At 37.3% G+C, this 24,124-nt stretch overlaps 1 protein-coding gene and 1 pseudogene across 2 annotated transcripts in view; both read right to left on the bottom strand.

Annotated features, from left to right (window-relative positions):
- Window positions 1-24,124, bottom strand: part of LOC309961292 (bifunctional heparan sulfate N-deacetylase/N-sulfotransferase 4) — a gene marked incomplete at both ends in the record, with an annotated part of 246,085 nt that overhangs the window by 105,099 nt on the left and 116,862 nt on the right. The window contains 2 exons of the mRNA XM_082838393.1: window positions 6,089-6,217; window positions 8,324-8,509. Of these exons, the coding sequence (XP_082694519.1) occupies window positions 6,089-6,217; window positions 8,324-8,509 (315 nt within the window). The remainder of the gene's footprint in view (window positions 1-6,088; window positions 6,218-8,323; window positions 8,510-24,124) is intronic.
- Window positions 15,817-16,627, bottom strand: LOC309960709 (guanidinoacetate N-methyltransferase-like; annotated as a pseudogene). The gene has a single exon. The product of its transcript is annotated as a guanidinoacetate N-methyltransferase-like (transcript).

Genomic DNA, 24,124 nt, shown 5'->3' with positions numbered 1-24,124 from the left:
AAGAAATTAAAGTTTGGTTCAGGTTATTTCATGTTGATGTTTTCCTACGCCTTGCAGCTGCCTTTTCTCTAATCTGTCTGAAAAGCCAGCTCTAATCCATAATGTACTGACCTGCTATTAGATTCCATGATTTTGGAGATTGATATACATGAGAAAGGAAAGCTCATTAACCAGCCTAAGTGTATGAAGTTTCAGGAGACAGCACATGGGGAAGTATATCATTGCGGTTCCATTATACTCTACTGTCAGTTTCAAGTACACTGCTGTTTCAGGCACATATTTTTTGTTCACCTGAATTTGCAACTGGCCAAAGAACAGACAAAGGTTAATGAGTCTAGGCACTGCTCTGAACTTTGGACAATGTAGACTTCCTGGTTACAGTACTGCCATTTTAAAGCACTCTAGAATCGGAGCATCTTTAGATATATATGTAAGAAAACTTAGAAAATTCTATCTTCATACTGTTCTTTGTGTAGCACAAAATTAAAATGAGCTAGAAAAAAAATTAAATCCGGTAAGGCATATTCATTTCAAGGTTTTATAGTTACTAGTGACACCATCTGATAAGACTCCAGACTTCCTTACTATTGCCAGTTGCTGCATATTTTATAGGGTAGGGTCTCAATTTGAATGATGGTGGGTTATCTGGTGTAAGCTGTTTCACCTCATACATGATTAAATTATCTTTCTTCCTATCTGTACAAAGACTATATTGAAAATACAAGAAGAATTTGGCACTAGGGAAATACATGTTAGTATTTGACAAGTGTGGAACAGTACAGGCAAATATCAATATGTGATGAGGTCAAGATAGAATCTAAAAAAAAAATGAGGAAGTTACCTGAATGCTAAGTGGACAGATGTCTAGCTCTTCTTTTGAAATGTCATTCAAACAGCCCTAATATCATTTAATTTTCAATTTTTATATTCATTTGGGCAAAACAAGTTGGTATCTAAGGAAATCAAGAAACCCCATTTCTTGCAGTTTTCTGAATCAAAAAATCTAACATGCAACAGTATTAGGAGTTCATATGTGAGTCAAGATGTAAAAATATATTTCAATTTGCATTTTCTGCTTTATGATATATTAGAAATAATGACATATTTTAAAATGTGTCAAACTATGAGAACAAGATAGCAGCTAGAGTCAAAATTAACTTTAAAAAACTATTGAAAATGCATAAAGAAAAAATATCAGAGACTTTTGAACACAGAAAGGATACAGGTCTATTCTAAGTGGGGGGAGGGGGTGACACAAAATAATGTGAATTCCTAAATTGGAAGCTGGACAGGGAAAGAGGCTATGCTGGTCTTGGTGTGGTTCATGCCTTTTTGACTTCAGAGCAGAGTTGTGGAAGTTATGAACCAGAAAAAAAATATGTGGAACTTTTCAACATTATTTAATCCAGTCCCCTTCCTTTAGGTAGATGAACTCCCAAGGCAATAAGAAAGAACTATATAGTCATTGATTCTCTTTTAAAGTACTCTAGAGGGGGAAATTCCAGGATATTCCCTCACATACCTTTTCCAGCTTTTATTAGACTCATAGGATGCTTGCATACAAATGAATCTAGAAACTACCAACCAGTTCAAAATGGTCTGCTAAATCTGGCACTAATATTTCTTTCAGTATATTGATGATAGAAAATTTTTTCTCTTCTACTTCCCTCAATACATCTACCACTGAATATCTTCCCATTTTTATCTCATTTTTTAGTTCTTATACATGTTGATAAGTTACCATTTCCCTTTTTTCTCTGACCTTATAATCATAGACTAAAACTAAATATATAATGCTGGTCTGTAATACATAAAATTAAACCTACTTCATATTTTACAGTGAAAAAGATATACCCCACGTCTAACTGGATAAGAACAGAATCACAGTCTTAGCGTCAGATTAAAAGTAAGAGATTTCACATTCCTATAAAATTTCTGTTTAGACAACTTCGATGACAAGGAATTGAATAGGACATGATGCAGCCCATACAATTTTCTGGCAGATTTACTCTATCTTTATATAATATTTATCCTTATATAATGCTGGCATTATACACTATTTTGTTTGAAAGTAATTTGGGGGCTTTTCATTATTCCCTGTTAAATTTCATCTTGCTAGATTTTGTCTATCACTCCAATTTGCTAAGTATAACTGGGTATTAATATTATCATCTGGTGTAATTACCGTCACTGCCAGCTTTGTGTCATGCTATCTATATCGTTATTCATCCATTCATTAACATACTGAAAACCAAAAAGTAAAAGGACAAAATTCTATGGATCATTTACAAATCAGAGGAGAAAATCACCATGCAGGAGAGGTGTTATAATATAGGATGTCTACAGTATTTTCATGATGTGAAAGTATAGATCATTATTGAAAAAATGAAATAAAGTTAGAATGGCCTTAAATCTTTAGAGTTTATGCTAACACTATGATCACTTATCCTACTTATAAGCCCTCACAGACATCAATTTTCCTAGGTAGAAGAGGTGGTCAGTCATCTTTCTTTATGATTTCATGGATGTTGAATGCTTTTTACTAAAATCATATTTCCCCAAGGAACTTTGATACCTAAATTAATACAATCATAGACCTCTCATTCGGGAATAGGCTCTGTTAGAATACAAATATTCTTTAGAGTTAGCATATTAATTAGTTAATGTTGAAAACATACCTTCACATCAATTAATTTATAGATTTTTTTCTTCAGCATGGTTTTGGTGAAAGAATAATGAGATACTCTTTATTCTGACAAAGAATTAAGTGATGACTAGAGAAAAAGAATAGACCAGAGGAGAAGGCTGTGTATCAGTATTATTTTTTGTTTTCTTCTTTCCTCATTCTCTTCCTGCAGACTCCATCTTTGCCAGCCTTGCTGGAACCATATAACTTAAAATAATAATTAATCAAGCAGCCTCAATACTTCTTTTTTTCCACATCGGTGAAGTGACTATTGATCATAGCCCATCATCTGTGATGCCTCTCTATTCACAATAGGACACACGTACAAAAAATTCCAAGCTTACATTATCTTTACTTCATTCATCACTTCTTCCCCTCTTTCTGTGCTCCCCTTTTCATTTCACTTACTTCTAGTCTGCTCCCATCTTAAGTTCCTCATTAGAAATGATAGTTAATTTCATGTCTCAACTCAACTGGACCACAGGTTACTCAGATATTTGCTCAAACATTATTCTGGGTGTGCCTGTGAGGATGCTTTTGGATGAGATTAACAACAGAATTGATCAACTGAGTAAAGCAGATTGCCCTCCCTAATGTGGATGGGCCTCATCCAATCAGTTGAGGCCAAATAGAACAAAGAGTCTCACTCTCTTGTGAGTAAAAAGGAACTCCTCCTGCCTGATTGCCTTTGAACAAGATGGTTGCTTTTTGGGGTTTTTTTGTTTGTTGTTGTTGTTTTTTTCCTGCCTTCGAACTTGAACTGAAACATTGGCTCTTCCTGGGTCTCAATCCTGCCAGCTTTTGGACTGGAACTATACCATTAGGTCTCCTGTTTCTCAAGCCATAGAACTTCTACTAGAACTACACTATCAGCTCTCTTGGGACTCTAGCTTGTCGACTATAGATTTTGAGACTTGTCAACCTCCATAAACACATAAGCAAATTCCTTATAATAAATCTCTTCTCCCACTCATCCTCTTGGTTCTGTTTCTCTGGAGAACCCTGACTAATACATCTGGTAACTTCTGTGTATGCAGCTCTAGAACTAAGCCCTGTTTTGATCTGGGTTCTGTCAGATGCTGCTTGCAGCCTGTCTCCATAGAGAGCTGAGTACCATCTACCTGGATTGCCTATGGCTACGCTGTTCATGTTTTGAGAAACATTATTCCTTTCTCCCATATCTTTGTGGACCATTATTTGTCTGATCCAGGCTCATATCGCCATACATAGAATGTCCTATATTATCCACACTATTGACTACCTGTAGCATTGCTTTTTTTCTGTGTCTATCTGGGTCTCTCTCATTTACTCATGGATCCTACTTTAAGATCACCATCAATTCACAATGATAAAGTAACTGCAGTTTGTGATTGGACTCTAGAAGTCTCCTGAAAACTCTCCTCTTCCACCGTTCTATTACTCTGCAGTTAAAATAAATCTGTGTGGCAATGGTAAGCTTTTTACGTGAGGTTAGTGTTATTTTGCTAGTTCACAACAAGTGCTAAAGATAGAAATGCCAAAGAGTCTTTCATCTTATTTAAGGGGCCAACTATTAGTCTCTGAATGATGTTTTATAAAGAGTACTGAATTCAAAAATTTTAAAAACAGTTATAGGGCTTCCCTGGTGGCGCAGTGGTTGAGAGTCCTCCTGCCGATGCAGGGGCACGGGTTCGTGCCCCGGTCCGGGAAGATCCCACATGCCACGGAGCAGCTGGGCCCGTGCGCCATGGCCGCTGAGCCTGCGTGTCCAGAGCCTGTGCTCCACAACGGGAGAGGCCACAACAGTGAGAGGCCTGCGTACCACAAAAAAACCCAAAAAACAAAAAAACAGTTATAAATCCATCTCTTTAACGACAAGTAGTCAGATGGGCACCCAGGTAGTAAATATCAGTAACAATCAGACCTGGGAAGCAAGAGGTTTAGGGGGGGCAATCATCAGTGTTGTGATGCTTATCTCTTCCCCTGAGTAGGTGACCAGAGCAGATTTGGGGTTGGGAGTGTAGCTCCAGAGTGAAAACGGTATGAAGATGTGGCCGTTGCCTCTATGGAGATCAAATTCTCAATTAGTGAGGGAAGGGTTAAAGAGAAAGATTTCCCACATTTGCTTGAATTAACATTCACATGTATACCTCAATTTCCAAAAAATATTTTTGTAACGTTTTTGATTCTTTTAAGTCTCAATGAATTTGAATTATACACAAAAAATGGAATATCCAAAAGGAATACTTTTGAGGAACATTGAAGACTGTCCAGTTCAACAAGCTTGTTTTACAGGAGAGCAAGCAAGCTCTGAGAAATAGAGTTTCTTGCTAAGATCATAGAGCATCCAATCTGTTCCCCAGTTTAGTGGTACCCCAACACAACAGACCGTTTTGTTTTGTTTTTAATAGTTCTGCAGTTTGAGGAGGTTGTTGATTACCCACACTCATGTGAAGCATTTTTGCCCCCCACTTCCCTATCCCTCCAATCCAATTTAAAAGTTTTCATCTTTACACAAGGTAGGTTTTTATTAATTTCTTCAGGAATTAAAAACATCATATATAAATTATCTAAATAATTTGTTTAAAACATACCTGGAGCTTTGCCACAGACAACTGAGCTATAGTTTTGTTTAAAGCATGAATCATTTTCCCTGAGTATGAAAATTTCTTATACTAAACAAGGTGGACATAGCATGCAACTCACTATTTCATATTTTTTATTGGTGCAGTGGGATGTAAAAAAGGACATGCCTCTTTAAGGCCTCAGAAATGGAATCTTTATGGGAAAAAATTGAGAAAGCTGAAATAATCTCAACATTATCTAATGATAATATATTCCCACACTGCTATACTTTTCCACATATAACTGGAAATAAAATTGCAAAACTTTGAAAGATGAAAGGGCACAATCGAAAGGGACAAATTCTCTAGCTTTGATTCCAAATAAAATTAATAGAGATTTTAAAAACAGGCCTCAGATGACCCTACTATACAAAAATAATGCATAGCTATGTATTTTCAATGCAGTTTTGCATCGTGATCATTTTTAGAGACTGAAATGTATGTCTACTAATACCTTGAGCTAGGAGCAAATTCAACTTATAGACAAAGTATGCACCACAATATTCTGAATGTTAATTTGTGGTTATAGAACTGTATATATGTCTTTACTACAATTCAAGTATAGGAGACAACATTGAGATATCTTACATTTAACTGTTATATTCAACATACGAATCTTAACACATCTGTGTTTTTCTTGATTGACGATTATAAAGGGAATTGAATATTTGAAGATTTAGTCTAATTTCTCTCTAGTATTTACCAACTATTCTTGTGAGAGTGTTGACAATAGAAACAAAACGAAACATATATTTGAAAGTTCTGATGTTACGGTAAAAAGCATAAATAGAATACGTACTGGGTTTAGAAGGATTGTGAGGAAAAGTTCACCTCCTCTGATACTTTTATCCAATTCTTGGGGGCCTCCTGGATACTCTTTGTAGAAAATAGTGTGTGTGAACAACCCACAGGTCTGTCGAGGGAGGACCTGAGGAAAAAGAAAAAGCAGCACATCGACACGACTTAATTAAAAGCTCCATCACTGTGTCATGACTTCAGAGTCTGCGAATTTCATTCCTATTGCAGTTCCTTAACTGATAAAGCCAAAATCTTAATGTAATCAAGAGTTGATGTTGGTGTAATTATGCACATATTAAGAGACTTGCTAAATAAAAGCTATAGGACAGCAGTCCCCAACCTTTCTGGCACTAGGGATGGGTTTCATGGAAGAGAAATTTTCCACAGATTGGGGTGCGGGGTGTTCAGGCAGTAACACGAGCTATGGAGGGGGATGGTTCAGGAGGTAATGTGAGCAATGGGGAGCCATGGGGAGCCATGGGGAGCGACAGATGAAGCTTCACTTGCTCACCCACCGCTCACCTCCTGTTGCGCAGCCCGGCTCCTAACAGGCCGTGGACCGGTACCGGTTTGCAGCCGCGGGGTTGGTGACCCCTGCTATAGGACATATAGGTTAAAGCATTTTCATTCATGCCTATAAATCTCACTCATCATCTGAGTTATGTTAAAGAAATGGTAAAAAATAAAAGTCTTCTTAGGGTTGATTTAATTCAAATATAGAGATTCTCCAGGGTTGCATTTTTCATGGTATTAGACCATTACTCTCCTTGTTTCTGAAATACAGTTTTACATGGTCCTCAGGTTCTGGGATTCAAAACAATGAGTTTTCATCACCCTCGCCACCTTTACTTTGTTTTGTTTTTACTACTCTGAATTAAAATTTTAATCACAGTAGTAGTCAGATCATCTAATGATTGCTTCCTGCATATTCTGTGGTTAATTCTGTTGTACATCTGAATGTTCAGCAGAGAAAGCAAATAAGTAATTTTATTCCAAAACTTATTTTGAATAATAAACTATTTATAATCTAATGGAAAAATGCATCCAATTGCACAGAATAGCTATAATTTTATTTATTCTTTGCTTAATTTTCATAACAGTTTGTATTAAATTCAAGGTAAATGAATGTGTGCAGTATTGGTTTAAAGGAATGTTTTTATTTAATAATATAACAAATGGTCATGTTACTCAGTTAAGAAAACTGCTTTCACTTTGCTTTGCAATTATATCAGAGTAATACTTTTTATATCGCCTTGATTTCTATGGACACCATATATTATTATTTGCATTATCAATAGCTCCATTTAAATCCAAGGCTTCCTTACGTCTTCTAGTACCAATTTACAATAAAATATTAAAGTTTTATGATTAAAGAATATTGAGTATTAGCTCTGGTTAACATATGTGCTATTACTTTTTCTTTGGTTTTAGATAATTATTAGATAGACAGACAGACAGGTAGATAATTCTAATAGCAATCTGAACAATGGACTGAAAAGATGTAAATCTTTAAAGGAGGGAGAACAGTTTGTAAACCTTTCCTATGATCTTGGCAACTGATGATGAGAACATGACCTAAGGCACTGGACGTGGGGATGGAAGTTTTAAAATGAACTATTTTATCTCAAAGTAAAAAATAGGATTTTTTTCATTCCAATGAATAATTATAAATTCCCATCTAATATTCACTTGGTTTTATTCTCATTTATAGAAGCATATCATTCTTACATCAGATTATGATTTTTTCAGTTAATTTATCTGAAAAGAAAATATATACCTTTGTTTTCATAGTATGCAAGAAAAAGAACAATGAAAAATGCTATCTTAAGATTCTTGAGTGTCTGAAAGCCAAAATAAACTGAGTAGATAAATTTAGCTTTCAGATGCTATTTGTTGGATTCTGTCTGTTGATGGTGTAGTGACTTGAGAGGTGTTCAATAGACATGGAGAAACTCCCCAGAAGTATAAGGTCCCTAGACAAAACTTTAATCCAGAAACTGCAGTGGATGACCTATATGAAGCTTGTTTCCAATATTTTGAGCTTTGCCTTGAATTTGCCAAAACTACCTCACAGCTTAAGAAGCAAGTCTATGGGTAAGCAATGTATTAATGTGTGCCCACCATGGTAGGCAAGGGATTTATGATACTCATGTAAAAGATTTCTGAAGTTAGATTTTGTCTTCATACCACATGTAGATACTAAGAACCTTCAATACACACAGCAGTATATGCTCACCATGATGCTATCGTGAATGAAGCCCTTTCGGTACCGTGCAGGTTTCAAATGTGGATACTCTTCAGTGCTGGTGACCTGAATACCCCAGACCTTCTTCCAAGCTGCATACAGCTGAATATGAACTGGGTAGACCCCTGAGTGGTGTGGTGCCACAGCATAGCCCATGTTGACAGGTATTCCATGTTCCTAAAAGAAAGCCAGAACAACATCATATGGAGTGTGGTCAATTGAATTCAATTAAAATTGTTTCCACAAACATCTATGCTAATGATGAGAAATATAAAAACTAATAGGGTCAAGTTTTATAATCCTATGATAGACATAGTAAATACTTTGGGCATGTGGTGTGTAGCTAAGATCAACTCTGAAGTTTGAAAATAGAAGGTTTGGGGGGAAGATAGGAAGAAGATATGGCCCTTTCTCAGACAGATACAAAAAAAAAAAGGTGCCACTTGAGTAAGTACCCAAATATGGAAGACAGAATAGCCCAATGTGGGGTGTGTGTGTGTGTGTGTGTGTGTGTGTGTGTCTATGATGTTGAAGACAACCAGAAAGGTAGGTATGAACCATAATGTGATAAGCTTTTACTGTTAACCTAAGGGATTGGGATTTATTCTATTTGAATAGTATAGACAGGAAGCTCTGTGAGCATGGAGGGCCATGATCTGCTCTATGTCTTGGGAAGAAGGATATAGCCACAACATGTTAAGATGAACTAGAAGTGGGGAAGAAATGAATCAAGGCTGTGCATTAGGAAGCTATTACAATGGCACAGATTAGAGGGCACATGAGTACCTAAACTTGATTGTTGGTGGTCAGATTAAAAGCCTGGGGATAAATGCCACACAAGATTCAGTGATGTTTTGGATACTGACGGTAAAGGAAAAGTGAAGATTGGTTTTGGGTCTTAGCAGCTCAATTTATTTTTATAAAGCCTACTGTTTACTATGAGATGATTGCCTTGGGTAGACAGTCAACTCTAAAGGAAAAGAGGTATAAATTTAAAACAAGAATATGAAAAAAATTGTCGAAGAATGGTATTATATTGTGAAGTACACGATACAGATCTGCAGGCTTCTAATTTCCGCTTCTTTATATTTCTCCCTTTAAATGCTTATCTGCTTTATAAAGATGCCTTATAGAATTGAATCTCATCAACTGAGGTTATAAATGACAATATACAGTAATACATGAAGGCTGATTGAATCAATAAACAGAACACAAAAGTGTTGACTTGACAATTGCCATTTATATTTTCTATTACATGACACACAGCATAGGAAAAGAATTCAGTTTGGCATAATAAGCAAGTAGTGAATGGGTCACATATCTACAATACCTAAGTCATACGCCATGTTCAGTTCAGAAGATGGGCCCTAAATATTTTGCAAGTTTCCTTCATTCTTCCTTTTATGGAATGACCCTCATTGTATGGCCAAATTCACCTCTCTTTCACTAGGAGTATGTGTTTTCTAACATCTATTACAATAAATGACTGTAGAAAGACTGAATTATGAAATCAATGCTGTAAAGTGATCTGGAGTCTTTGGCTAGGTATTGGGGAAAATTCATTTCTTTGTGTGTGCAGAGGAAAAATACTTCTTCCAGGAGCCTGTATTTTCAATATAAAGCGAAGTTGGAAAAGTCCAGTAACAAAACTACTAGGAAACTACCAGAGGGAGCAGGCAACTACTGTTACCCTGACACTCACTGGGAAGCATGTACTGGAAAAAGCCTTAGATCTCTGGTTAGTTCCACGTTGCCCAGTGAATTGTCACAAAGTGTTCTGAGGATAAGTATCGCAGAGTAGCCAAGATGTGGATGCACTGGGTATGAGATACAGATGAACTTTCTCATGAGAGAAATCTAAGGTCAGGGGTGTTCAAACCTTTCTGTCTGGTAAATAGAATTTGTATGACTGTTGCTTAGAGAAGTGGTTCTGATTTACAAAAAGGGGGAAGACAATCTGTTATACTCTTATTACTCTTTCAAGCGATTCATACCGAGGTTTCATAACTGTCTTGTCCCATGACTAGAAGAATAACAAAATCATCGGTGTATGAATCCTAATAGCCTTCACCAATCATTTTGTTAGTGTCCATTTTTTATCACTGTTTAATATTTTATTTCAAATTTTGGGCCCAGAACACTAGATAAGTGTGCGAATCTTCCAGAAGCAAAGAGATTAAAAAAAAAAAAAATGAGAAAATTGAAATATTAAACAGCTGTATCTCTTCAGAAAAAAAAGACATTTCACTTTTGACAGGTAGTAAAATGAACTGTAGAACTTTCATGAAGAAACCAGAAGGTAAAAAGCAATTGATTTGGTGAGTAGGAAGGAAGTAAAAGGATTTTATTATATTTATTGATTTCTGGGAGCTTAATGTTCTACTGCTTATAAGGTCATCTTATCACACTGACAACTGGAGCTCAATCAAAATAGTAAATCACACTAGATAATTATGAGTTTATATTTTTTCAATCTAAACGATAACACAAAATGAAAAGTAACTCCCTAGTCAAACTCTTTTTCTGTTATCAAGGGGCTTTCTATAGAAACCTTCATTCTTTACTGTCCAGAGCTTAAAACACCCTTCCCAGTGACTTGGTAAACTAAAAAGTGAGCTAAACATATATTTACACAAGATCACAAAAATTTGAAAGACTTTCTAATGTGAATATAGGAAGCATTGGAGACTACAAAATTAGACATGTAAATGACAGAGTAAACTAATTCAAACGTGGCTTTTATTATTTATTAAAACAATGTCTTTGAAAAGATCTAGGAGTTCTATGATATCATAATATGAGATAGCATCACAAATGTTTATGGGAAGCTTAACTTGATCATTCCTATTTACATGAAATTCCCAGTTGATTGGAAAATGAGATAATGTGGTAACTTACAGACTATATAAAAACAGGGTCATCATTTTTCCAAAACTAGAAAATATATTTAGCACCAAACATCTAACGTAATGGAAATGATCTCATTTAATTTTTCTTTAATCATTCTTACTGATCCTATCTGCTTGCAATTTCTTAGTACCTGATAGTTATGAAGTGTTTTTACATTCATGTCTAACATTATCCTCATAATTACCCTGTGAGGTGGCCTGGATTATCAAATGTGGAAACTGAGGCTCAGAGAAAGCAAATGACTTACTCATGTTCACAAATATCAGAGCTAGAATTATACCCAAGTCCTGTAAATTCATTGCTTTTGCCTTTCTACTAGGTTGCTACTACTGTGACCCTCTCTCCCTGCTCCAAGTTAATGACTAGAAGCACTTTACTGACAAAAGGGAATTGATTTTAATAAATAGTTCTGAATTGGAACTCCTACCACTCTATTTTTACTTGGGGGGGGGTTATAAAACAAAATTATACATTTCCCAAACTCTGCCGCTATCATTTTTGATGCAAACAAGTTTCAGCCAATTAGAAGTACTTAGGATAGATGTCAGAAGGAAGTAGGTGGGCAGATTCTGGCAGCTCCTGGCTCCTGTTGCTGGTACGTAAGATCTTTTCTGAAGCAGTATTTGGTGCCCATTTGCAGGGCAGCAGTGAAAACTTATTGCTTCTGTCAGAGCTCCAGTGGCAGCTTTAAAAGCAGTGGCCCCACTAGGGAACCAGTTCTGTCTGGCTCTGCAAAGTCCCAGAAGAGTACAGCCTAGAATCTGCTCCATCAGCCCTTCCAAAGTTTTTGGAAGCACTTAGATCGCTGAATAAAAACTCCCTTTCAAAAAGTTCCAAATGGCTTCTGCGTCTATCATGGAAATCTGACTGATACAAGTGGTCTTTCCCCTTTCTAATAAGTATAAAAGGTTTAAGAGGTTCAGGTGAGATGTCAGTGGTTGGAAACTAGGAAAACTAGAAGAAGAGTTTGCTAAAGCACTGCCCAGCATTTCTCCAAGAAAACTCATTGATACATGCGAAACACCTATTTGTTTAGCTAGATACTATCACGTTATATATACGACTGTTAAATCCTATGTTGATCAATGACTAGTGTATACAGAAAATAACTAGGAGACTAGTCTGTTTAAATAATAAAAGTCACAGGTGAACCCCATGGTGAAATCATGTTATAACAAAAGAAGGGGAATGGATTGCACTGAAAGAACATTGCTCTAATGGATTAATTCTGATGACTTGCAAGCACCTTTGTGCCAGCACGTAAAGCAATACCCCTTCATAGGATAAACACGTCCTAATATACGGGCAAAAAGAACTGCAGGCATCATATGCAGAGGTGGAAAGAACAATCTGTGGTCAGTCATTGGTAGATACTCTTTAGAAGACCCGGCACACCATAGAGAACCAGAGAAGAAAAGGAGAAAACTAGGAGTTGGGAGGATTGGACTCATGGACATATAAGAGATATTTCCTACAGCTACCACAAATAGCTGGACAGTAGCCTGAATAATGGTTGGAGGTCCTGATACAGAGAGGAGAAAGAGCCAGACAAATGGCAGTTTTCCCTATTATTATGACCTTCTGTTTACACTCCAGGAGATATGGCCTGTGAAACCAGACCTAATACATTTAGGATGGTTTAATAGTCCCAGTGTTAGTACCATGACTGGCACATTGTTGGTGTTGAATAAATATTTTTTAAAGGAAATAGCAAATAAAATTTTTTATTAAATTCATCATAGAAATTTAATAAATAGAAAAGAAAAATAAATTAAAATTATGATTGCATAAATGAATGTACTTGCAGTAAAGAGATAGTTCATTGAACAGTAACTTTTTTTTTTTTCTTTGCGGTACGCGGGCCTCTCACTGCTGTGGCCTCTCCCGTTGCGGAGCACAGGCTCCGGACGCGCAGGCCCAGCGGCCATGGCTTACGGGCCTAGCCGCTCCGCGGCATGTGGGATCTTCTCGGACCGGGGCACAAACCCGTGTCCCCTGCATCGGCAGGCAGACTCTCAACCACTGCGCCACCAGGGGAGCCTTAACAGTAACTTTTTGAACTTAAAGTATTGATTTGTCTTCCTAAATATACAATTTCTATGGAGTGACACTGGTGCTAAAGGAAACAGATCTCATTATCTAATTTTCCTTTTAATAAGGGCAATGTGGAATCACTTGTCAACTTTGAGAATGATCCTAGGATCATTGATTTTGCACAGTGTTTGGGGAACTGAAATTGTCTTCTGTTTTCATAAGTGATAAAAGCAATGACTGTGTGACCCTGGAAATTGGCTGGGTCAGTCCTTACACTTTTTGGACTGAAGCCTAGTAAATGGTGACAAATCTCTGGAGAGCTCTGTGTTACAAATGGATTTTTCTTTTGAAATAGGAATAGCACAGCAATAGTATTTCTTCTATAGTGTGAACTTTCCAATTCTAAGTAGAGCTATTTTGGGCAACTGAGACACATCCCTTTAACATTCTTGACCCTGCTGAAGGTCTACTTAGCTGCTTGAAAAGAACTAACACAAAGACTAAGCAAGTCTTCATTCACACTGTATAAAATGTGGTTGATTAAGCATTTTCATTGCTAACTTTTGGTACCCAGAAGTCCCACTTCATTGACAATCATTCAATATATATTTATTATGTATAATAACATACTAGGAGCCATTTGTTGCAGAGGATACAGCATTGAACAAACAGACAGAAATTCCTGCCATAGGGAAGCTTATATTTTAGTGGGGTGAGACCAAGATTACACAAAACAAGTAGGTAAATTGTATATTATATTAGAAGGGCTAAGAGCTACTGGGAAAAATAAAGCAGAGAAAAGGAGAGGAATGAAGGGGTATGGGTTGCAATATTAAATAGATTATTCATGGAGAAGGTAATATTTTGAAACAAGGTCTAAAGTTGCAAGAGATTAAGCCATACAGATAACTTGGAGAAGATCATTCCAGGCAGAAGGACAGTACATACATTGTTGTGAGTTGAAAGAACCTCAGGTATTTTTGAGGAAGAATAAGAATTCAGTTGCTTTTGGAGCAGCGTTAGCAAAGGGGGAGAGTAGCAAGAGATAATGTCAAGAGGTGGCACTGCTGCAAGTAGCCTTGTCAGTTATTTACTGAACAACTCCAGGGGGCACCATTCACATCGACTATGCTTTTACAGAGGTTGTATGATGCAGTGTCACTGACAAGAAGGAATGGGTGCAGAGCATTTAAGTCCTTAATGTGCCACAATAAGGATGTTGGTATTTACCTTGAATGAGATGAGAAGCTACTGGGAAGTTCTGAGCAGACAGATGATCTAGACTACAATTAAAAAAAAAAATTCTTCTGGCTTCTATGTTGACAGCTGACTGAAAGGAAGTAAGGAGGAAAGTAGGAGCCAGTTACTAGGTTTTGGTAACAATATAAGTGAGAGATAATGATAGCTTGGACCAGGGTGGGGACAATGTAACTGGTGAAAAGTGATTTTATTCTGGATATATTGTGAAGGTGGAGCCACAGAATTTGATGATAGATTGAATATGCAAGATGAGACAAGGTGCTCAACTAGAAGGATAGAATTTCCATCAAGTGAGTCTGGAAAGTTTAAAAATTAAACAGGTTGGGCTTCCCTGGTGGCGCAGTGGTTGAGAGTCCGCCTGCCGATGCAGCGGACACGGGTTCGTGCCCCGGTCCGGGAAGATCCCACATGCCGCAGAGCGGCTGGGCCCATGAGCCATGGCTGCTGAGCCTGCACGTCTGGAGCCTGTGCTCCACAACGGGAGAGGCCACAACAGTGAGAGGCCCGCGTACCACAAAAAAATAAAAAAATAAATAAAAAATAATAAAAAAAATTAAACAGGTTTGGGGGAGAAAGGACACATGTTTGACATTAGGCATTCAATTGGATGTCTAATGTCTTCCCATTCAATTGGGAAGTCAATAAATAAGTTTAGCATTTAGAGGAGCAAGTTCAGCTGGAGAGCTCAAGATATCAATTTTATTTAAAGTCATAAAACTCATTAAGATCACCAACAGAATGAATGTGTAAACAGAGAGAAGAGGAAGGCTAAGTCTTTGGGACAGATTAACATCAAGAAGGCAGAGAGGAGAGAAGAAATCCAGAAAATACACTCAGAAAGAGTATTGCAAGTGAGATGGGAGGAACACCAGGAATTTCCAAGGAGAACTAAGAATTGCCCATTGGGTTTAACACTGGATGTCCTTTAATGAACTGGAAAAGAGAAGATCTGGTGGAGTGGTGAAGGGCAAGAAAATCAGAGTGGATTTAAGAGAGTCTAGAGGGAGCTGAAATGGTGAAAGTGAGTATAACAACGATTTTAAGAAGTTTTGCTAAAATGAAGAGTCAAGAAATGGTGCTGTAGTTGGAGAAACAACATAAGCACAGGACTATCTAAAGATGGGAGAAATAGCTGCATGTTTATAGAAAGGGTAATGATTTAGAAGACAGGGGAGAACTAATGGAATTACAGTATTTTATATATATAATTTAAATTATATATATATATATATTTAACATTTTTTGATTGGCCAACCCCAGCGTTAGTGTTTATTTCACCCTCAGGACCCTAGAAGGAAGGTAGTGGTAATCCCGTTGCAGAGGCCAGGGAAGCTTGCTGATGTCACGCAGCTGGCGTGGGTCTGGGCTCGGGCTGAGAGGCCAGAGCCTGCACTCCCGGCCACTAAGGTGCTGAGTAGGGTCGTGGGAGTTGGGAGTACCTGAAGCCTGGAGTCTCCAGGGCTTTGTGGGCGCTGAGCGGGTGGGCCCAGTGGCCTCAATGCTTGGTGACCGGGCGTGATCATCCACCAGAAGGGGTAGTAGCGGTAGTCGGTCGTGACCTGTGTGTGGATGTTCTTCCGCCTGAAGCCCGCCTTCAGCAGGGCAGACACCTGCGTCTCTTGGAACACGGTGGTGATGTCTGAGTAGTACTTGGGCTTCATCAGCTCCCCCAGGAGGTGAGGTTGCAGTAGGTGAGGATGCTCCCTGGCTTCAGCAGGCAGAAGGGCATGGTCCCTAATGAGGTTGAACTGGTGTGTGTGCCAGGTCTCCTCAGACAGCGGGTACGTGTCGTACAGGATCCCATCGAAGTGACTGTCAGGTGGGGCGCCACCTTCTCCCACAGGCCTTTCAAGGGAACCACCTTGCGGGGAGGCCGCTGAGCCCAGTCCTGGAGCCGCTGGAAAACTTCGTCGTTGCATTCAACGATCCAGTGCGCGTCGATGTGGGCCTCCTGCACCTTCGTAGCTGTCATGGCCGCGCCGAAGCCCACCTCCAGGACCTGGCCCTTTCTGGAGGCGGCGGCGGCCGCCAGCGCTTGCAGGTAGGGGTCTCCCAGCTCTCCATCGCCAGCTCGCCCAGGATCTGCAGGTGCGTATCCCGCCCCGCGCGAAGACGCGGGTCGTGGCGCTGGCGCTGGTGCTGTGCGCCGCCCAAGCTCTGGATGTGCAGGGCCAGGTCCCTGCCGGGCCTTCTGGGCGGGGCCCTGGAATGATATTCTCGAACAGTTGGGAAGGGACGTGATTGAGTGCAAAAGGACAGAATTTGGTCTTTGCATTTCTAGCTCTTTTATTCGTTGTTTCAAGACAGAAACCAGGATTGTGTGCTGCCCTCTCAGCATACCAAGCCACGACGAATATTTAGGTCACTGTTAACACAGTTTATGGTAATAAGGGGTACCTACATATTCAAAAAGATTGTACTAAATATTAGAACCACTTGAGTAACTAGCTATGAAGATTATTATAATTTGTATGTTTTTTTTTCTGTATAGACATGCTCACGTTACAAATTAAAATCAAACCTATTATTATATTTACATTTTGTTATCACCACGTTGAAGTAGTAGTGGTAGTAATGGGGCCATGTGGAAGTCCTCTTTCAATTGCTTGACTTTTTTTTTTTTTTTCAGTGAAATAAGAAACTCATCAGTTGAGAATTAAGATGGGGCAAGACGTGTAGTAATTTGCAGAAAGAGAAGGTATGAAACAGTGATTCAGGAGAGTAAGATTGTGAACAAAATAAGGACTTGCTGTGTAACTTCTGGGCAGTATTGAGCTCCACTTGAGGTCTGTGGTCATGGTTTTAAAGTGAGAACAATTAAGTGTTGATCCTAGCCACATTAATTTTCAGGGGTACAGGAGTGGACTAGGTAGAGATTTGGATTTAAAAGGAGTTGAGACTTTGCAAAGGAGTTACCTTTACCAAGTTGAGACTTTGCAAGGGAGTTCTCCTTTACCAAGAAATGTAAAGGAGTTCAGGGAGGATTCAAAAGAATGCTTATAATGATGGGTTCTTGAGAAGAGCTTAATAAAGAGGAAAGCAAAGACCTGTGAAGAGTTTGGGGCAGCAAAGATGTGATATCAGGCTATCTCAGGAAATACTAGATCTGCATTTTAGTACCTTTCTCTTCATTGTTGCCTCTGCTGCATGGAAAGATCTAGTTCTAGATGTAAGTTAGTGACAAGAGAAATGATACCAGATAGTAAATATTTAGAGCTTCTAACAATGCCTTTAACCTGGAAGGAATAACATTCAAGATTCTTTGTAAATGTGTTAAGAGATGGAAACAAGAATAGTATGATCCATTCCATTATGATATCATTTCTATAGTTACTATAAGCAGAAACGTGCAAAAAGAAGGTACTCAAAATAATTTTGCTTAATACAAATCACAGCATTTTCACAATACGTTCATCTGTAATTTTATCTCAAGTAAATAATGTAACTAACTTACCTTCCCATATATTTCCATTCTTAGTACCTCAAATATCTATACACAGCAACTATTAAATAATTTTTAAAAATCTTCTACCTGATTGCCTATGTTCATGAAATAAAGCTCTGGTTTAGATGAAATGGCTAGGGGTGTGTGTGTGTGTGTGTGTGTGTGTGTGTGTGTGTGTGTGTGGTAGACAAGTAGAGGAAGGCAACTTGTCCTTTTTGAAACTGGCTGGAATGTCCTTCATTTTAAAATTTTGCTCACATTTCCTAACTTTTTGGATGCTTCCACAGTTATATAGCTGATGGTTTAGAATCATTAATTTAAACGCATCACTTTGCAGAAATAGATTTGCATAAACTATTACTCTGAGGAATGGAATATATTTCTAATATTATTTTTGAGTCAAGCTGAGATTTCCCTTAGGAGTCATTTTTCCCCTTAATGCCAGCTTAACGCATTTATGGAAAAATGCTTTAAACATTTGGTGTAGGAATGAGCCATCCCTCTGGTTGTAAATTTTCTCCCCCACCTCCAAAATACAAAGGGTTATTACATGTTGTCCTCTGTGACATCCTGTGCCTTCTCTAAGAGTTAAAATAATTTCCATCTGTGATTGTTTCCAATTTTGTGGAAACTTTACTACCATGTGAAATAAATTTCATCAGACAAAAAGCTTATGTTAATAAATGGTACGTATATAATAAAAAAACTTAAATAAATTATGATGACTTAAGTAACTGCCTATAAAGATGGGTAAATTACTATACTTTTCTGTAGACATGCCATACCAAATATTATACTTCCATTTTGTTATCTTCATGTTAAAGTCGCATGATATTTGGAAATCAAAGTTTCAATACAGTTTTCATCTCAAAGCAACTCCAGTTCAAGCCCTTCAGTTCTCCTATATTGTTAACCAGCTTTAACGCTCTCCACTGTCAACATGTTTGAAAACAATTTCTCATATTGCTCAGGTTACTGCAGAAGTGACTGCATGGAACTGAAATGTTGACTCTGAAGAGGTGATTACAGAATGATGAAAATGTTCAGCCCCTACCGATAAAGCATAAAAGAAACTATCTAGCTGAATTTTCAAATTGAAAAACAAAAGAGAATAAAAGAAAAGAAAATGAAAAACATGTGATAACTACTGCTTTTGATGGATTATCCAATTTGAATAGGGTATACTCAGTAGAGCAGGAGTTAAATTTTTAAAAAAATCTTGCAAACCTTGGCTTTTGATTAGCTCACAATCATTTATTAATTAAAAACAAGTTTGGTCATTGAAGCAATAAAATGAAAATCTGTCACTGAAAGTTAATTATGCTATTATTCAGCATTCTAAGAATTCACTCACAAAACTGCTATCTAATAATTGATTGATAATTAGGCGTAAAATTTTCACTATCAACACTTCTTAAAAAGTGTTAGGCCATGTTTAGGGTATTCTATATAAATATTCCTTTGAAGGGTCTACAAATTTTAGACAATGGGGCAGTTTGGATGTAGGCAAATCTCAAAACAGCTTAAGAGAAAAAATGCAATGGAAAAGCACTGGATAGGAAATGGTCAAACTTTGCATCAGAAAAACAAGAAACAGTGGATTGAGAAAAAGAAAAGTGCTTATTTTTCTTGAGTAATTGGAAATCCAGAGATGAGTGGTTGGTTCAGAAGTTCAAGAATGCCAGAAGTGAGGTCTCTGATTCTCTTGGCCTTTCCTTCATGTTTTAGATGAATGTCTTCGTTCCAGCCAATAGGACCACATACTAGGCAAGAGAAAGGAACAAAGGCAAAGTGCAGAAGGGCAAACGTCAGCTGTCTCTAACCTGCTTTCCTGGAAGTTCCATACCGTGACTTACTTTTATATCTAATTGGCCAGAACTATGTTAAATGCTCTCTACCTGAAATAAAAGCTGAAAAATCTGTCCTCTAGCTAGACATTTTGGCTCCACAAGCAAACTTTGGCTTTATTCACTAGGAAGAGTGTGAAAATGGGTACTGAGTATGCATTCAGAAGTGATGACCAAGTATTAATCTGTACCCTACCAGAATGTAGAAATAAGAATTCTCATGCCTTGTTGCTAAGCAGCCCACTTCCTAATCTTGTGTATAAAAGGCACATAAGAGTCCTGATCTAGGAGGTAAACAGGAGAGCAGTAGATTAGAATACATTAATTAGGGGAGGTGTTATGAGAATCTGGAGAACTGGAATTTCAGAAGGTAGAGTTCTAAGCAAAAGTGATCAGAACAGTTGGATTTAGGGTCCCTGAGGCCCTAAAACCTAGAGGGAAAAGTTCCTTCATATTCTGGCTCCACATGAACTACACGGGCTCATTTTCTCTTAATTCCCAACTCAAAGCCTCTTCTGACACCAAATCAATTTCTTCTTCTTTTCTTCAATATTTTATGCTCCTTTTGGAGATTCATAAGGGCAAGAATTATCAGAAATGTATTTTATGTTCCACAAATTTCATATTTCTAAGGACACAGCAAGTTACCAATAATCATTATGGATAGATGTACATTAATTAGGGATTCATGAAATACTGTCCATTATTATGATTCCAATTTGACATACCTTCCTCTGCATCTTTATAGGTCAAAGTGTGTAGGTCAAAGTTTGGGAGACTTTTTCTCCAAAGGGCTATGTAAGAAATATTTTAGGCTTCGCCAGCAACATAATGTCTCTGTCACATGTTTTTCTTTGTTTACTTGATTTTTACAACCGTTTACAAATGTAAAACCCACTCTTAGCAGACCAGCCATACCAAAACAGGCTGCAGCTAAATCCCACAGGCAATAGTTTCCTGACCCACAGATATGTTGTTGCTGAAGCAATATATATTGATATATATTTTGTCGCAAGAGTGGAACACGTTCTTTTGGGCACTATCTTGTGCCCTTTCTCATACTGCTCCCTCTGCTTGGATGCCTTGTTCCTGCCTTCTGCCTCAAGCACACCTACTCATTTTTCACAAGTGTTGTTATCTCAATTGTCTGTCCTGTTTATGATTTTTCTTCCTCTTATAACTAACCCGTGTCTCCTTTGTGGCTATGCTGGGCTCTGTACCTGTCTCTCAAAAACCCAAAATGCTGTTTTGTTAAACTGAAGTTATATCCCAAGCAGCACCTCATTCATTTTTGCATCCTTGGTGTCAAGTAAAGTGCTTAGTAGATAATACACATTCATTAATTATCTGTTGAGGAGAGGAAGGAAGGAAAAGAGGGAGAAAGAAAGGGAAGAAAGAAGAAAGAAATGAACAAACAGCTGAACAAATGAAAGACGGGAGTTACTTTTTCACACTGGAGGAAGTATCTGAAAATTTTTGGACATAATTGGAAAGCAATAATTTCAAAGATTCAAGAGTTCACATATACATGTATCAACTTTTTTTTTATATTTCGCTTATTTTCTTTAAAAACACAACTTTTATCATGAATGTTCCTTTTTCCTGGAATGTTTGGTAAGATATTGGTCTCTTTGAATCACCAAAAATTAGTGACCACACTCAGTACTGAATGATGGATAGATGGAGGACTGCAAAGCAAATTAGACTATCTTGGATCTGTTCCCAATGTGCATATTACATTACCTTGAAAAAGTCACTTGGTCGTTTTACAATCATCATCAACCTCTTATTTCAAGAGGAATGATCACATGCTTCCTGAAGAAATATGGTAAGAATGATGGTAGCCATGATGATGATGAGGAGGAGAACAAATGCTTTTTGAAAGACTTATGTGCCAAGCACTTAGCTAAGCATTATACACATATGAACATGTACACACATCACCTAAACCTCGTAAAAACCTATGTGGTAGAAACAACTATCATCTCCAGTTTACACATTCATAATTAAAGCACTGGAATTTTAAGTCATTTGCTAAGGGCACCCATCTAGTAATTGGCAAAATTTGAACCAAGATACATCTGAAGCTAAACACATGAACTTGCTACTCAGGGCAATTAGGCTGTGTCACACACAGGGTAAACTCACATCATAAAAGATTTTTATGTATAAAAATAGTTAAGGTTTTGTTTTCTGCAGAGGAACGTGAATTTTTCTTTTATATTTTGTGCACAGTTTATTGCTCTGTATTATATAAATAAAACTTAATATTTAGAGGAAATATTTATTTACCTTAAAGCAAGTAAATTAAATATTAACAACTACTTTACGCAGTTATCAGCTTACCTCCTATAGGGGGAAATCTTTGTTGCAATTGTTATATGTATCAGCACTTGAAAAGAATTGGAGCTCCTCTAGTTAATCTTAAAATATTATTTAAATGCATAAAAACCATAAAGCAGAAAGAATGACTTTCAAGACTTTATACTTACTAAAAATAATGACAACAAGGTATCCAGAACAGACAGGTGCAAACCTTGGTAGATTCATATCAATGCATCTGAGTAATATAAATAGTTCATTTCCTTCAATTATTGCTGCCCAATATTAAAGTGCATTCTGTAGGTGGCATTTATTCCTTTGAGATTAAACATGTTCAGGAAAAAAAAAGCTACTGTACAGAAAAAAGATGCTGCAGCTAAAATAGGGATTTGGGGGATGGGGGTGTCTGATGGTGCCCTCTGCTAAAAAAATCAAATAGATAAATATGTATTGTAGAAATTTTCTGTCTAAGGGAAATTCTTTTATCTACCCGTCAATACCAGACTGGCAAGTCAAGGACTGACCATGATACAACACATGACAAGAAAAGCCATTGTTTTCTCTAAATCCATTACAAAGCAGTATGAATATTAATAGCTAGTGAAAAACCAATTCTAATTTCCAGGCAAAAAGTTTATCCTATTCTTCATGGCCTAGGTTTGGTGAAAACAGAAATTGAGAACTTTAGCGACTGCTTGAATAAACTAGCTAAGAATTTTATTAAACAATATCATCCTACTTGTAAAAAGGCCAAAAACCTATACCTATCTGCTGTCAATGGGTAGCTGAAAGCGAAATCAAAATATTTTCGCTTGTTACACAATGCATTGATAATTATGCCATTAATACATGAAATTTTCCATATTAATCTTTGAAATTTTATACAATAACATCTACTTCTCTCAATACAGAAGAAAGGTCTGGGTTCTTCAACTATTATTCAGCTTTGCAGAAGTCACATATATTACCTTAATTAACTGGACTATGGTTAACAAAAGGCCATTAGTATAACAGGGCACACAAGTTGGTTCATTTTACCTTGGGAAGATACTGTCTGGTTTTCCCACAGATCATCAGCTCTTGCTTGGGGTGTTGTATGGTGCAATTGAGAACAATGAATTAGGAACCACAAGGCAGAGTGTGGGTTCCCTGTGTGACCAAGTACAAGTCACTTATGAGCTCAGTTTTTTCATTTGTGGAATTGAGAGCTTTCATTATCACTTTAGAAACAAACCTAGGAAGCCTTCTCTACCTGATTTCCAAGCTCAGGGCAATTCAGATTCACATAATTTTACAGATATCAGGGGCTTCAGTGGTCATCTACTTTGACCACTTCATTTTACTGAAATGGGAATCTGGCTACTAGGCCCAGATAACATGACAATGGCTAGAAAAGAAAGCTACCAACATTACAAACAATAGACTGGAAAACTAGAAAAAGTAGACACAAGAATTCAAAAATTCTGTGAACATAGTTTAGGAGCAAATAATCCACATAATCACAGCTAACTCTGACAGAACAGCAGGAAAAGAGTACAGTAAAATCATTTGTATTAACATGAAAACCTTTAGCTGTCGTGAAAAATGTGTCATGATGCTTAGTACACATTTACCATTTTAAAAGTGGTAAGTTATGTATTTTAAAAGGTTACTCTCTGAAATGCTTAAAACAATAAAGCACTCAAATGCTAAAGATTTTCAGTGACAAATGGATAGCTCACTTATTGTAACACAATATTTCATCTTGATATAGCATATATTAAAGGTTGAATCTATAGCTGTGCAATTTTTTCACACTAAGTTTTATTCACTTTTGTTGTAAATAAAACACAAGAATATTAACAGGAAGGTACAAAGGATTGTGATATTTCAATATTGTCACAGAAAAGGAATATGGTAATGGATGAATTGTGTCTGTGAACAACAGTTTCGAACAAGAGATGAGAAATATATGCATATATAATATAAAAAGAA

Source organism: Leucopleurus acutus, assembly GCF_964270905.1.
Source record: "Leucopleurus acutus genome assembly, chromosome: 4".
Lineage (NCBI taxonomy): Eukaryota > Metazoa > Chordata > Mammalia > Artiodactyla > Delphinidae > Leucopleurus > Leucopleurus acutus.
The sequence above is the reverse complement of the archived record's forward strand: the minus strand, read 5'-3'. Positions and strand labels throughout refer to the sequence as shown.